Here is a 13362-nt window from a genome sequence, read left to right as displayed (position 1 = left end):
AAACATTATTTTATTTAAAAATGTTGAAAACCACAACCACAATAACTACTTCTTTTTTTATTGTGATCTATTTCTGATGTGGAATTTCCACATCAGAAATGGTGCAATGAGACATTTATTATTGTGTACTTCTGAGAGTCAGTTGTATAATTTGACTGAAGTTTGTTCATGTTATTTTTCCACCTGCGTCACATGTTTTGTCCTCCCACTCCCTGAACATCCAGATAAAAAGTTGTCATACTGTATCTCCCAGCAACAGCAACCGTCCTTGACAAAGAAAAAGTTCCATCCCCCATTTTGTGTAGCGCAGCCAATCCCGATTTCTGGGCTTAGTAACAAAAACTCACACTCATCTGTGGACAAAGACAGGGACACGGGGAGAAGAAGACATGTCTCTGAGAGGCGACGTGTGTGTGGTGACGGGAGCGTGTGGATTCCTGGGGAAGAGGCTGGTGCAGCTGCTGCTGGAGGAAGAGAAGATGGCCGAGATTCGGATGCTGGACAAACATGTGCAGCCGCAGGTTTTACTCACACTGGAGGGTAAAAATGAGAACATTCATTTTAGCAATATAGGCATTTAATAATTTTTATCAATATGTGTTTAAAAAGTGTTTAAATCTGTTTCATCTTAAGTAATTAACTTTGTCCCAGATGTAACTACATACTGTATATCTGTGTTAATAATCCTGAATATAGCGATTCAATCAAGCTAAAATAAATAAGCCGTACAGGAGGATTTAATAAAAGTGTATTTATATATCTGATTTAAAGAATTAAAGACATTTTTGTTGATAAATCTAGTCAATAAATGAAAATGTGTATTGAAATATGTATTACATTGTCCCTGATACAAACAAATTCAGCATTGATAAACCTGAATATAAGGATTCAATAAAGCTTTATTGGTACATTTAATACATAATTCCTTAGTGATCAATATGATTATAGAGGATTAATAAATCTTAAAAAATAAATCTGAATATTGAGATTCAATAAAACTTTATTAATAGTGATTATTGTTATTATTGATGAATTTAAATATAGTGGTCTTCTTTACTAGTAATTCAAGAATCTGGATAAGGGGATTTAATACATCTTTCGTAATTAATGTTTATAAACTTTTTAAGAAGTTCTATATGAATTATTTCTGAAATAATGAAGCATTTTCTTCAGGGTTTTTGGGTGACATTTTTGTTCTCGTTGTCCTTTGTGTCAGACTGTAGAGGCAGCACCAAGCTGAGCGTTTTCGAGGGCGACATCAGAGACGCTGAGTTTGTGAGAAAAGTCTGTCGAGGCGCGTCGCTCGTCTTCCACACCGCGTCCATCATCGACGTGAACGACTCGGTGGAGTACAGAGAAATTCACGGGGTCAACGTCAAAGGTCATTCTGTCACTTCAACCTCACACTTTTTAAACTTTAAAAGCAGAACTTTGCAGGATTTTTTACCCTAATTTAACAGCTTCAGAGTCATTGTGATGGTTAAATGTCTTGTCTTGGGGAGATGCCTCCACTGGCCCTTACTGTCTGTTAGCGGAAAACGAGCCCAGGATTCCCACACCCTGTTTGACATCAAATTCAAGGACTTTCCGGGACCAATTCCCTCAAATTCAAGGACATTCCAGGACTAAATGTACTGACACAGCTTATTAAGATGGGAGGACAACTTGTAAGAGCTTGTCTTCGTCCATGACGGTATTGATTTACAGCACGCTCTGCATCTGGACAAGTGATTGTCCTTTTTGGGATCTTGGTCATTTGTCTTTGGTGAGACAGAGAGGCATCACGTCGTCATTTGTTCTCTTGTTTTAACTTTACTCGCTTATTGTTCTGCACAGAATCTCACGTCAACAGTAGAGACAGAGAGAGAGACAGTGGACGGTGTCCAAACACCGCTAGTAATTATGACACCACATTTGTCCTGCCTAGACCTAGACTACGTACATCAAGCATGCAGAGGGAGACATTTACCTAAATATTAACTTAACTTCTTTCTGGCAAAAAATTCAGGGACTTTCAATGACCCATGTTTATTTAGGGCAATTTTTCAAGAACCCGCGAGAACCCAGATAGCTTTGCAAGATCAGGGACGCCAGGATCTGGAAGTCTTTCAAAGTCTTGGGTGTCTTGAGACACACTACCGGCTACCGGCTATAAGATCAACTGTAGGGGGAGCTCTGTAGAGAAAATGGGGGAAAAAGGCGACCGGACCTGCAAAGTTCCAGCTTTAAATGTTTGAATCTAAAAAAGAAAATGGTTGACAAACTTGGTAACACCAAATTAATCAAGTTCATCCAAACTAAATTATAGTTGTATGAAGAACACTTCAGTTAATTCATTCATTTCAAATTGAAGAGGTTTGTTGCTGCTACAAACTTCTGGAATGTTCTCCTACCAAACATGAGGTCCTCACTGATTACTGATGTCTTTAAAGCCTCTACTCATGCAAATGCAGTTCAACCGTTTGATTTTAACGTTGCAGGAACCCAGGTTCTTCTGGAGGCGTGCATCCAGGAGAACGTGGTGTCCTTCATCTACACCAGCACCATCGAGGTGATGGGCCCCAACCCCAGAGGTGAACCCATCGTGAACGGCAACGAGGACACGATCTATAATTGCACTCTGAAGTTCACCTACAGTAAGACCAAGAAGGAGGCGGAGCAGTGGACGCTGCGCGCTCACGGCGAGGTGCTACAAAATGGAGGCCGACTCGCCACGTGCGCCCTCAGACCCATGTACATCTTCGGCGAGGGCTGCCGCTTCCTGCTGGGCCACATGGGCGACGGGATACGGAACAAAGACGTCCTGGTGCGAATGTCTCAACGCGACGCGCTCGTGAATCCCGTCTACGTGGGCAACGTGGCGGCGGCTCACCTCCAAGCCGCTCGCGGCCTCAAAGATCCGCAAAAACGAAACCTCATCGGAGGGAAGTTTTACTTCATCGCCGACGACACGCCGCCCATGAGCTACTCGGACTTCAACCATGCCGTGATGTCACCGCTGGGCTTCGGCATTCAGGAGAAACTCATGCTTCCGCTCCGCCTCCTCTACGTCGTCTGTTTCTTTGTGGAGATTCTGTGCGCGCTGCTGCGACCCGTCGTGCGAGTCGCGCCGCCGCTGAACCGGCAGCTTCTCACCATGTTGAACACGCCGTTCACCTTCTCCTACCAGAGAGCCGAGAAGGATCTGGGATACAAGCCCAGGTACAGCTGGGAGGAGGCACGCTTACACACCGTGGAGTGGCTCGCCTCCGAGTTACCAAAGGAGAGGGAGCGAATAAGAGGTTAATCATTTAAGCTAGGGGTTCCCCAGGGTCTTTGAAATCCTGTCTCTCTTGTTTGTTACGACGCCACCTACTGTTTCATGCCCTGCATTGCTTAATGTACGTAGTCTAGGCCTACGCAGAACACGGTTGAGGACACGGTCCATTGTCTCTCTCAGAGATTCCATCTCCATTTCAACAACTAATATATAATAAATAATATTTATTGCTTCAATGAAAATGTGATTGTGTCTTTGTTAGAGTCTGTAAATGTCCAGTGAATTTGTGTAGTGAAATATAATTAAGTCAGAATCAATGGCGAACGTAGGGGAAACCACATGACTATTTAAAGATGTACACTGACTGTATCATTATTATGGGATGTATTTAGAGTATTTTCCATACATGAAAGAGCAACAACAGAGCAATTAATCAGCTGATGATTGATTTCATTCACAGTGTGACCTCACGTCAAATTCCTCTGACTCTCAAACCACAACTATTACTGGCCTAATCCTAATCCTAATCCTCACCCTGACACTTAACCTTAACTTAACTATAAAACATGTCTTCACCTTTAAAATGTAATCATTTACGTAAGATTTTAAATTGTTAATACACCAAAAAGCAATCACTCACAGGACATAATTAAAATAAAATAAAATAAAAAGTCCAGCCGGACATTTTGAGGGTTAGGTGTTAAAGGGTTAAACTAGCATTACCCTTAACTTTAACTGTCACCAGTTAATGTCTAACCCTAAGAAATTAGGTTATTAGGGCCAGGTTTCGGTCTCCATGAGGACTAATGGTGTTGACAAGGTCAGTGTTTATGCCAGAAAAAAAAGAGGTTGCAAATACAAACACACACACACACACACACACACACACACCAGTGGTCAGCTGCAGGCCAGAGTCCAACGTATCAAACAAACAGCCATTGAACACCAACGAGGTCAGTGATTCACCGGCAAACAAATAGCCTGACAACCTGGTGCAAAAGAAAAGAAAAGTCACTGTCAAAGTGAAAGAAGAAAAAGAAGAAGAAGGTTTCCAGCAGCAGACTGTGCCTGGAGCCAAGATTCCTGAACTCTCTCTCGCTTTGTTTAACAGTTTAAGGCTGAAAGGTCTTTTCTTTTGCATGGTTTCGACACTGCGCCGGATTTTCTAAAGACCCCTGATCTCCATGCAGCTACCAGTCAGGAGCTGAGAGGAGAGAGAGAGAGAGACGCTGACGAACTAAAGCTCCTGAGCATTCAGCCGTCTGTTACCCATAGACATGAGCCTGGAATACACGAAAACACTCGTCCTCCTCTGTGTTTTCATGGTCTGCATCACATCGACGGTGGTGGGTGAGTGCTCTGACCTATTTTCACGCTCACGTCACTTTCAGATCCAAACGTGTTGTCAGGGCCCAAGTTCTGAGACATATTTTAGTTTAAAATATATGTTAAAAGCCAAAAGTTTTCTGATGGATGTGAAGGTTCAGAGGAGAAACAGGAGGAGGCGGTGGAAGGAGAAGGCGGCGACTGTGCCGACTTCAGCAGCACGTCATGGCGTCAGTACAGAGAGCAGGGAGTCAGACAGCAGGTCCAGTATCTGCTGCTGACCAGGAGGAACATGGACTGCGCACAGATGTTCAACCAGGAGTCTCTCGACACACAGCCCTCCTACTTCAACACCTCCCACCCGACAAAGGTCATCATCCACGGGTTCAGGTGAGAGGAGGGAGAGACGTTAAAAGAATTTACTGGCCTTTTTTCAGCGAAAAAATAAAATATGGGGGTGAAAGAGAAAGTGTTTATAACCTAAGCATAAGTGGATTAAGCGTCTGCGTAGGTTAATTTTGCTACCATTTAAAAATAAAGAATTTTCCCAGAAGCATCATTTAATTCACTGCTTTAGTACATTATCTTTTCTTTTCCCATTACTTGTGGTGTACCCCAAGGTTCTGTTTTAGGCCCGATGCTATTTTCTTTATACAGTGCGACCTCGAGGGTCAGTGTGCTGAATATTATTGGCATTGATAAAGGGGCCCCAAAATAAAATTTAGGGCCGTCCCTGAACCTAATTCTGCTTGTCAAAATAGAGAAAGAGAAACAGACAGAAAACAGCTTCGTACTTTGACTGATCTAAAAAAACTATCACGTATTTGACTTTTAAACCTTGTCTGCTTTGTTCATTCTGAAATGTTTTGATAGTATTAAATATCATCTGATAGTTTTTTTATATATATATAGCTATTATACTATATAAACTGTTAGTTTGAAAGTTTGAAACCAAACTTTCCATAGCCTCAAATCTAAATCTAAGCTGTGAGTCATGTTTGGAAAGTACAACCACAAAATGAAAACACTGGCCTTTTAATTACAGGCTTAAACTGGAGAAAGAGACGCAGTTCATCCTGGAAAAACAAGACCGGTTCAGTTTATTCTTCCGGGAATATAAAACTGTTTGGATTACCCAAACACCGATATGCGTCAAATGTACTGGTTAAAAAAAGATTAATAATTAATTAACAACAACAAAATCATGTAAAATCCCCAAACCACAGACGCCTGAAATTCAAAATTACACACAAAATCACACAGAAAATGACAGAATATGATTATTAATTTTTATTATTTATTTTTAAGAAAGAAATGTTATTGTTTGTGTGTTTGTTATGACATTTATGTATGTTTGTTTTCCCTTAATTCTCACTAAAGTTAAGAATGTTAAAGCATATTGACCAGTTTGATCAATAAGCTGTAGAAATCTACTTTTTGTTATTATCATTATTTGTATTTACAACAACATGTCTCTTTCTGCCTCCACCGTCCTCGTCCTCTCTCCTGAACTCATCGTCCCTGACCCCTGACCCCTGACCCCTCTCAGGGCCTTGGGCAGTAAACCGTCCTGGGGGAAGGAGTTGGCCCAGGCTCTGCTCAGGGTGCAGGATGTGAACGTGTTGGTGGTGGACTGGGTCTACGGCGCCTCCTTCGCCTACAACCTGGTGGTGGACAAGTACAAGGAGGTGGCACTGCAGATCTCTGTGCTCATCAACCAGCTGCAGGTGAGTGAGTGAATAATCTGTTTTTAGTTCTTAGTTTTATATTTATTTAAAGTTCCATTGGATAATCTTTTTTTCTTTATTTGTAAATTATTGTACCTAATTTTATGATTCAAAATGTACAAAAGTCACCTGGAGTGATATTCTATTATTGTACTGTAATAAGTGTTGTTATATAAGTATAGATAGATAGATAGATAGATACATAGATAGATAGATAAATAGATAGATAGATAGATAGATACATAGATAGATAGATAAATAGATAGATAGATACATAGATAGATAGATAGATAGATAGATAGATATATAGATAGATAGATATATAGATAGATAGATAGATAGATAGATAGATAGATAGATAGATAGATAGATAGATAGATAAATAGATAGATAGATAGATAGATAGATAGATAGATACATAGATAGATAGATAAATAGATAGATAGATAGATAGATAGATACATAGATAGATACATAGATAGATAGATACATAGATAGATAGATACATAGATAGATAGATAGATAGATAGATAGATAGATAGATAGATAGATAGATAGATAGATAGATACATAGATAGATAGATAGATAGATAGATAGATACATAGATAGATAGATAGATAGATAGATAGATATATAGATAGATAGATAGATAGATAGATAAATAGATAGATAGATAGATAGATAGATAGATAGATAGATAGATAATAGATAGATAGATAGATAGATAGATAGATACATAGATAGATAGATAGATAGATTGATAGATAGATAGATAGATAGATAGATAGATAGATAGATAGATAGATAGATAGATAGATAGATAGATAGATAGATAGATAGATACATAGATAGATAGATAGATAGATAGATAGATACATAGATAGATAGATAGATAGATAGATAGATAGGCAGCTAGCTAGCTAGCTAACTAAACTAGATACAGTACATAAATAGGAGAAGTCAGCTAACTAGCTAGCTAGATAAATGACGTATAACTCAAAACAAAACACAGTACATTTAATACGTTGTTGTAGAAAACACAGAAATGCAGAATAAATGTGACGTTGAGAGAAAGACAGTTTTAATCCCACAGGAACACGGATGCAAGCTGGAGTCCTTCCACTTCATCGGAGTCAGTCTCGGGGCACACGTCGCCGGTTTTGTCGGGACTCTCTTTGAGGGGAAGATCGGACGAATCACGGGTGAGTGTGACAGTTCAGGATAAATATCATATAATCCATTTCTCGAAGAAATCAGCCCATGTGTAGGTTAGTAAATTGGTTAATATGGAAATAAAAGGTGTCAGATGTTGTTTTTCAGCCAAATGTTCACAAGGTTTTTTCCCCCTCAAACATCATGGTTCTAATTGTCCTTGTGGTCCAGGTCTTGACCCTGCTGGACCCATGTTTAAAAGAGCCAACACCTTTGACCGACTGGACCCGTCTGACGCTCAGTTTGTCGACGCCATTCACACGGACTCTGACTGTGAGCAGATTTAAACTTTTAACGACTTTATGATCAGCAATAATAACAATGCAATGCTTTTATTTCCAGAGCGATTTAAATACACAAAACAACACATTTCAGACATAAATACAGAGTTTAAAGATGTGAAATCCATAAGACATCGTTTGATTGTTTAAAATTTGTTTTAAAAGAAGATGAAAGAAGTAAAGATTAGTAAATAAACAAGTTGGAGAATGAAAGAATGAGAATAAGTGAAATTCTAAATCTAAAATGAAACAGGTTACTTAAAAAATGACCTATAAAATTAAGCAATTAATGTGAAGTTAACAAGAAGAAAATGAACGTCCTTTTCATGAAGAAATTGTTGAATTCTCCTCTTAAATGTCAGATTTGCAGCATGTGATTATTTGTCATTGTAAGTAAAGAATTATTTCATAAAATATGATTAAATTTCTTAGTCAGGACACGTAAGAATGTGATAAATGCCCTGAAATGTGGTCCCTTTTTTTTAGGAATTGTTACATGACATATTTATTTATTTATTTATATGTTATATATATATACATATATGTATTTATAGGATATTTTTGCTGCATTAGATTTTGGCATCTCCATCCCTGTGGGTCATGTGGATTTCTTCCTGAATGGAGGGAAGGACCAGGAGGGATGTACTCGCTCCAGGTTTTCCACCAGTATGTGTATTTATTTTTAATTAATATTAATTTTGTATTGCATGACCTAATTAAAGTTTGAGTAATTTCCCCAACAACAACATGATGAAAACAGAGCAAAAAATGACTCATAAATCTCTTTTAAATATACATTTTCAAACCCTCTAGCTCCTTATAGTGAGTGTGTGTGTGTGTGTGCGTGCGTGTGTGTGTATGCTGTGTTGTTAGTTCTCGTCTACATTCCAGTGTATGGCTATGTGATATGTGACCACATGAGGGCGCTGCACGTCTACATGAGCGCTCTGAACGGCTCGTGCCCTCTGAAGGGAATCCCCTGCTCCAGCTATGAGGACTTCAAGAGAGGACAGTGTGTGGACTGTGGCGTCTTCAAGGGGACATGTCCAACTATAGGTGACAACACACACACACACACACACCAGCACTACTTTAAAGGTTCAGTGCGTAACATTTAGGAGGATTTTATTGAGCGAAATTGCATATCATTGTCCAGACGTATGTGTGACATCACAGTATTTTAGTTTACTACAAAAAAAATGAAGAATAATAATATTGTTTTTGGTATGTGAAGGCCACCATATTCAGATTTCACCAACTCTTACACACTGGACCTTTAATAACAATCAAGATTTATGCAATATTATCAATTTTTCTGACTTTGAAAAGATTTTAAAATGTATTTCTGGTCCGTGGTGTAAGAATAATGTGACATGTGATGGTGACAATGGCTGATTCTAAAGAAAAGTTTATTTTTAAGCAGTTAACGCACTTATACCAACATACTTATTTTAAGTCAATTCATTTTAGGGTTATAAACTCTCTTAAACAGCATGTGTGTTCATTGAAAATTGTGTGTGTGTTGCAGGTTTATCAGAGAACAGTGGGTTGACCACGTCTCCGCTCCCCAAAGAGCAGAAGCTTTTCCTGCTCACGTCGTCTTCACCACCTTTCTGTGGTGAGTGTGTGTGTTCGTTTAGTCAAAATGAGTGAGTTTTAATTAGAGAGGGTTTTGCTAGTTTTTATTAGTTTTAGATTTTTGTAAATGCTTTATTTTATGTTTCGTTTCAGTATTTTATTAGGTTTATTGTTAGTTAACGCTCACACAGGTGCATCCTTGGTCAATTGCCGCTCCCTTTATTATAAAAACTAAATACACTTCATATGAACCCAAAAGACTTACGTATGTATGAAATACATTTACATAAAAGAACAACACTAAGCACATTTTTGCTACATTTTTAGTTTTAAAAACTTACAATTCACTTTCAGTTAGTTGTCGTTTTATTTCATTTAAAACCCTAGATTTGTTTTTTTTAGTTTTCGTTAGTAACCTTGCTCCTGACCAGACTCGATGTTGAGACCTCGGGACTATTGGGACATGAAGAGGATTTCAATAAAAAGTCCATTAAAACCCAAACATTAGTCCATAAAAAACCACATTAACCTTAACTTCAATCTCATGATGGTGCAAAACACCTATAAAGTTCTTAGAGCTCGCACTGCGGGGAGCGTTATTCATATTATTATTTAATTAAAGTGAGTGATGACACAGCATCATTGTTGTTATCCTGTGTGTGTGTGTGTGTGTGCGCTCAGCTCATCACATCCTGCTGCAGCTGGAGGTTTCTCCTCTGGATAGAAGTGCGGAGGTGGAGGTGACACTGAGGACAGAGAGCCAGCGGACGGTGAAGACGTTCAGGCTGTGAGTACTGAACGACATCTCAGAGACTTTTACTTTGAAATGAGTCCCTCAGCGCAGAATTATACAGTTAGTGTGACTCATGCAGGTCAATGCAAATGCTTTTCATTTAGATTAGTCATTATGATTTAAAACCAACAGAGATCTTTTTTTTTAAAGCCCAGATTAAGAACTAAATTGACGGAACGGTGTGTTAATCTTCACAGAAAACATTCAAAAAGATCAAATATCATGACTTTTGTTTTTGTTTTGTGTTGTGTTAATGAATATGTGAGTAGATAATATAAGATTATTCTACTTCCGGCTCCTTTTCATTCATGTTTTGGGGATTTCCCTTTTTTTTGTTTTTTCTTTATTTGAGGAATGAAATTTAAGGAAAAACTGATTTTTTTTATCATAATTTCTCAGTAAAATCGAACGCATCAGCACTCTTACAGTTTGTGCAGCACCTGCTGATAATCTCTGACGATAACTCTTCTCGCACTGTACGTTTTTTTTAAGAGCCATCGTCTATTTTGAGACGATGGCTTCTGCTGCTGCTTTTATGTTTCACTGTAAAACTGCAGGAAACTGAGCCACAGATGCTGAGAGAGGGAAAAGTGCAGGTTCACTCCAGTTCAGGAGAACATTTACTTTAACCCACTTTGTATTTTACTTTACTGCAAGCTAATGATAAAACTAATGATGCCGTGTGTGAATGGAATTCTGCGTCAGAACCAAAATAACAGTTTATCTGATATCTGATACTGATACAGAAGTACTGTTTGGTTTATTGTTGTTTTCCTGTGGCGCAGACACAGAGAAATCTGTTTTTAGTGTCTTTCAGCACGTCACTCTATGACAATATTTTTAATAATCACAAAGTGAATGATGTAAATTCATCAATTTGTCTCAAAATAGACCTTGAATTGCAAAAAAACAACAGTTTTAGAACAGTTTTTGCCTTCCATTCAACGTTTTTTAGTAACAGATCCATTTGTTTTATTTGCACATTGGTTGATTGCATTAAATACCAGTGAATTATGTGTAAGTGTAGCTAATAAAACCACCCACCCTTTAATTAAATATACATGTTATAGTTGATTTTATTGTATGGATTATAAAATATTCGATTTTTGCATGCAAATTGTTGCAAAAAACATTGATTATATTTTTATTTTTAATTCTTTACTTGATTGAGTTGTTGATTCAGTCAGTGCAAGGTGAAGTGAGGTACATTTATTTGTATATAATATACATACAATGGTCATATAATATATGTACAATGGTCATTCAGTGCACTTTTATAATTATAAAATAGCACTGAAAGCACACAAAAACATTTAATTTGAACTGTAAAAACAGAAGAATACAGAATGGCATGCTATTTAGAGCAGGTCTATAGGATAAACATTTAATAAATAAATGAAAGTAAATCTAAAAAATCATATAAACTATATGAAAACAGCAGCAGGAAAGGTTGATGGTGACTGTAGCATATGTGAAAGTGCGTCTTTTTGAATCATTGTGTTTGCAGATGACAACCTTATTTATATACATGTATATATCCTTTAATGTTATTTACATACATGTATATATCCTTTAATGTTATTTACATACATGTATATATCCTTTAATGTTATTTATATACATGTATACTGTATATCCTTTAATGTTATTTATACACATGTATATATCCTTTAACGTTATTTATATACATGTATATATCCTTTAACGTTATTTATATACATGTATATATCCTTTAATGTTATTTATATACATGTATATATCCTTTAATGTTATTTATATACATGTATCCTTTATTCATGTGCACAACATTGATAAAAATGTGTGTTTTACAGTCGGACGTCTACGACGTCGTACACGGCGGTGTTGGCTCACCCGGTGCCCCTGTGTCAGATCGCCTCCATAGAGATGAAGAACACAGGCGCTCGCTTCTACAGACAAGGAGACATCCACTTGAAGTCTGTGTGTCTGTCTGAGTTCCCTTCACTCAGGTACACACACACACACAGGACTATAAAGTCATTTATAGTTTCGAGAAGATCAGAGTCTCAGCCTTGTTTGTGTCTGTAGCTAAAGTTATTAAAAACTCAAATGCAAAAATACTGTATTAAAATATTTATGTATGAATAAAAGATAAATATTAATATAAAGACTAAAATTACTTTTTACATTTGTCTTAATTTTTAAACTTTAAAAGGCAAAGAAAGACTTTCCAAGACTCAAAAATTTAAAAACTACTTAAGTTTTGGAGTGTTTTTTAAAGAAAGAAAAGAAAAAGAGTGCGTGATTAGATGATGATTGAAATCAGGTGTTAAACCATGTGACCTAATCACTTGATTGGTCTATTTAAGCACCTGCTGCCTTCCTGTTCCACACACTATGTGACCATGATGAAGACTCTTGAGCTGAAGTGTGCTGGTTTTGGTATAAACTGTTATTTGTGACGAGCACCAGACTCAGACTCATCATCACTTTTCTTTGTTTTTCCCTCTTTGTATGTTAATAAACTTGCACAATATTTGATTTAGATTCAGCTTCTGCCTGGTTTAAACACCTGCCTCAGGCTTGAGCTGCATCTCATCAATATTAACGTTATTGTTTTTCAACCTGAACCACTTTGAAATCGTATTTTAAGTGCGTGTGTGCGTGTGTGTGTGTGTGTGTGTGTGTTTCTTAGGCGAGAAGATCCGCTGTGTGTGAACAACATCAATGTCAGACGTGGATCCCTGTGGTCACATGACTTTGTGCAGGTCTGTGGCGTCTTCTGAGGAAATATTCAACTATATCCAATGTTCTGTTTCACATGTTCAACACCGTGTTGTATTTTATGTATGAAATGAGAGTGAAATAATAAGATTTACATTTTTGTGTTTAGGTCAAATTTGTCTCTTTTAAGCTTTTTTCCCACATAATATGTGTTGTTTTTTTTGTGTGAGACCAGACTGTGTTGTATGTTTTCAGAGATCCAAGCAATAAAGTGAGAAATAAGTGACGTCTCCACGGATATTTGGATGTTTACTTATTTTTTCTGCATCAGTAGAGAAAAATGTAGGAATTCCCACAAAAACAAATGAATCAAAGGTCTCTGCTTCTTCCACATGAAGGGGCTAAAATCTGTAGTTTTGTGAGGTCCATGTGTGGTGACCTTTCTGCGTTGAAGTTTAATAATCTCAGTTTAAAGTCAAAGA

At 37.5% G+C, this 13362-nt stretch overlaps 2 protein-coding genes across 3 annotated transcripts; both read left to right on the top strand.

Annotated features, from left to right (window-relative positions):
• The first annotated feature begins 262 nt into the window (after positions 1-262).
• hsd3b1 (hydroxy-delta-5-steroid dehydrogenase, 3 beta- and steroid delta-isomerase 1) lies at positions 263-3501 on the top strand. The gene is made up of 3 exons (XM_044051727.1): positions 263-540; positions 1217-1381; positions 2481-3501. The coding sequence occupies exons 1-3, from the start codon at positions 390-392 to the stop codon at positions 3284-3286; spliced, it is 1122 nt and encodes a 373-aa protein (XP_043907662.1). The 5' UTR covers positions 263-389; the 3' UTR covers positions 3287-3501.
• A 624-nt stretch (positions 3502-4125) lies between these two features.
• Positions 4126-13166, top strand: pla1a (phospholipase A1 member A). Of its 2 annotated transcripts, none has more exons than XM_044050764.1 (11): positions 4126-4609; positions 4741-4975; positions 6135-6312; positions 7407-7515; positions 7697-7798; positions 8380-8472; positions 8698-8862; positions 9335-9424; positions 10066-10171; positions 12010-12165; positions 12852-13166. In XM_044050764.1, the coding sequence occupies exons 1-11, from the start codon at positions 4537-4539 to the stop codon at positions 12940-12942; spliced, it is 1398 nt and encodes a 465-aa protein (XP_043906699.1). In that variant the 5' UTR covers positions 4126-4536; the 3' UTR covers positions 12943-13166. The 2 variants fall into 2 exon arrangements, with proteins under 2 accessions (XP_043906699.1, XP_043906690.1); XM_044050755.1 differs by having other exon boundaries at positions 4127-4609; positions 8680-8862.
• The last annotated feature ends 196 nt before the right edge of the window (positions 13167-13362 follow it).

The sequence above is a fragment of the Solea senegalensis genome, linkage group LG2 (assembly GCF_019176455.1).
Source record: "Solea senegalensis isolate Sse05_10M linkage group LG2, IFAPA_SoseM_1, whole genome shotgun sequence".
In the NCBI taxonomy this organism is placed as follows: Eukaryota; Metazoa; Chordata; class Actinopteri; order Pleuronectiformes; family Soleidae; genus Solea; species Solea senegalensis.
This window is presented reverse-complemented; position numbering and strand designations above follow the sequence as displayed.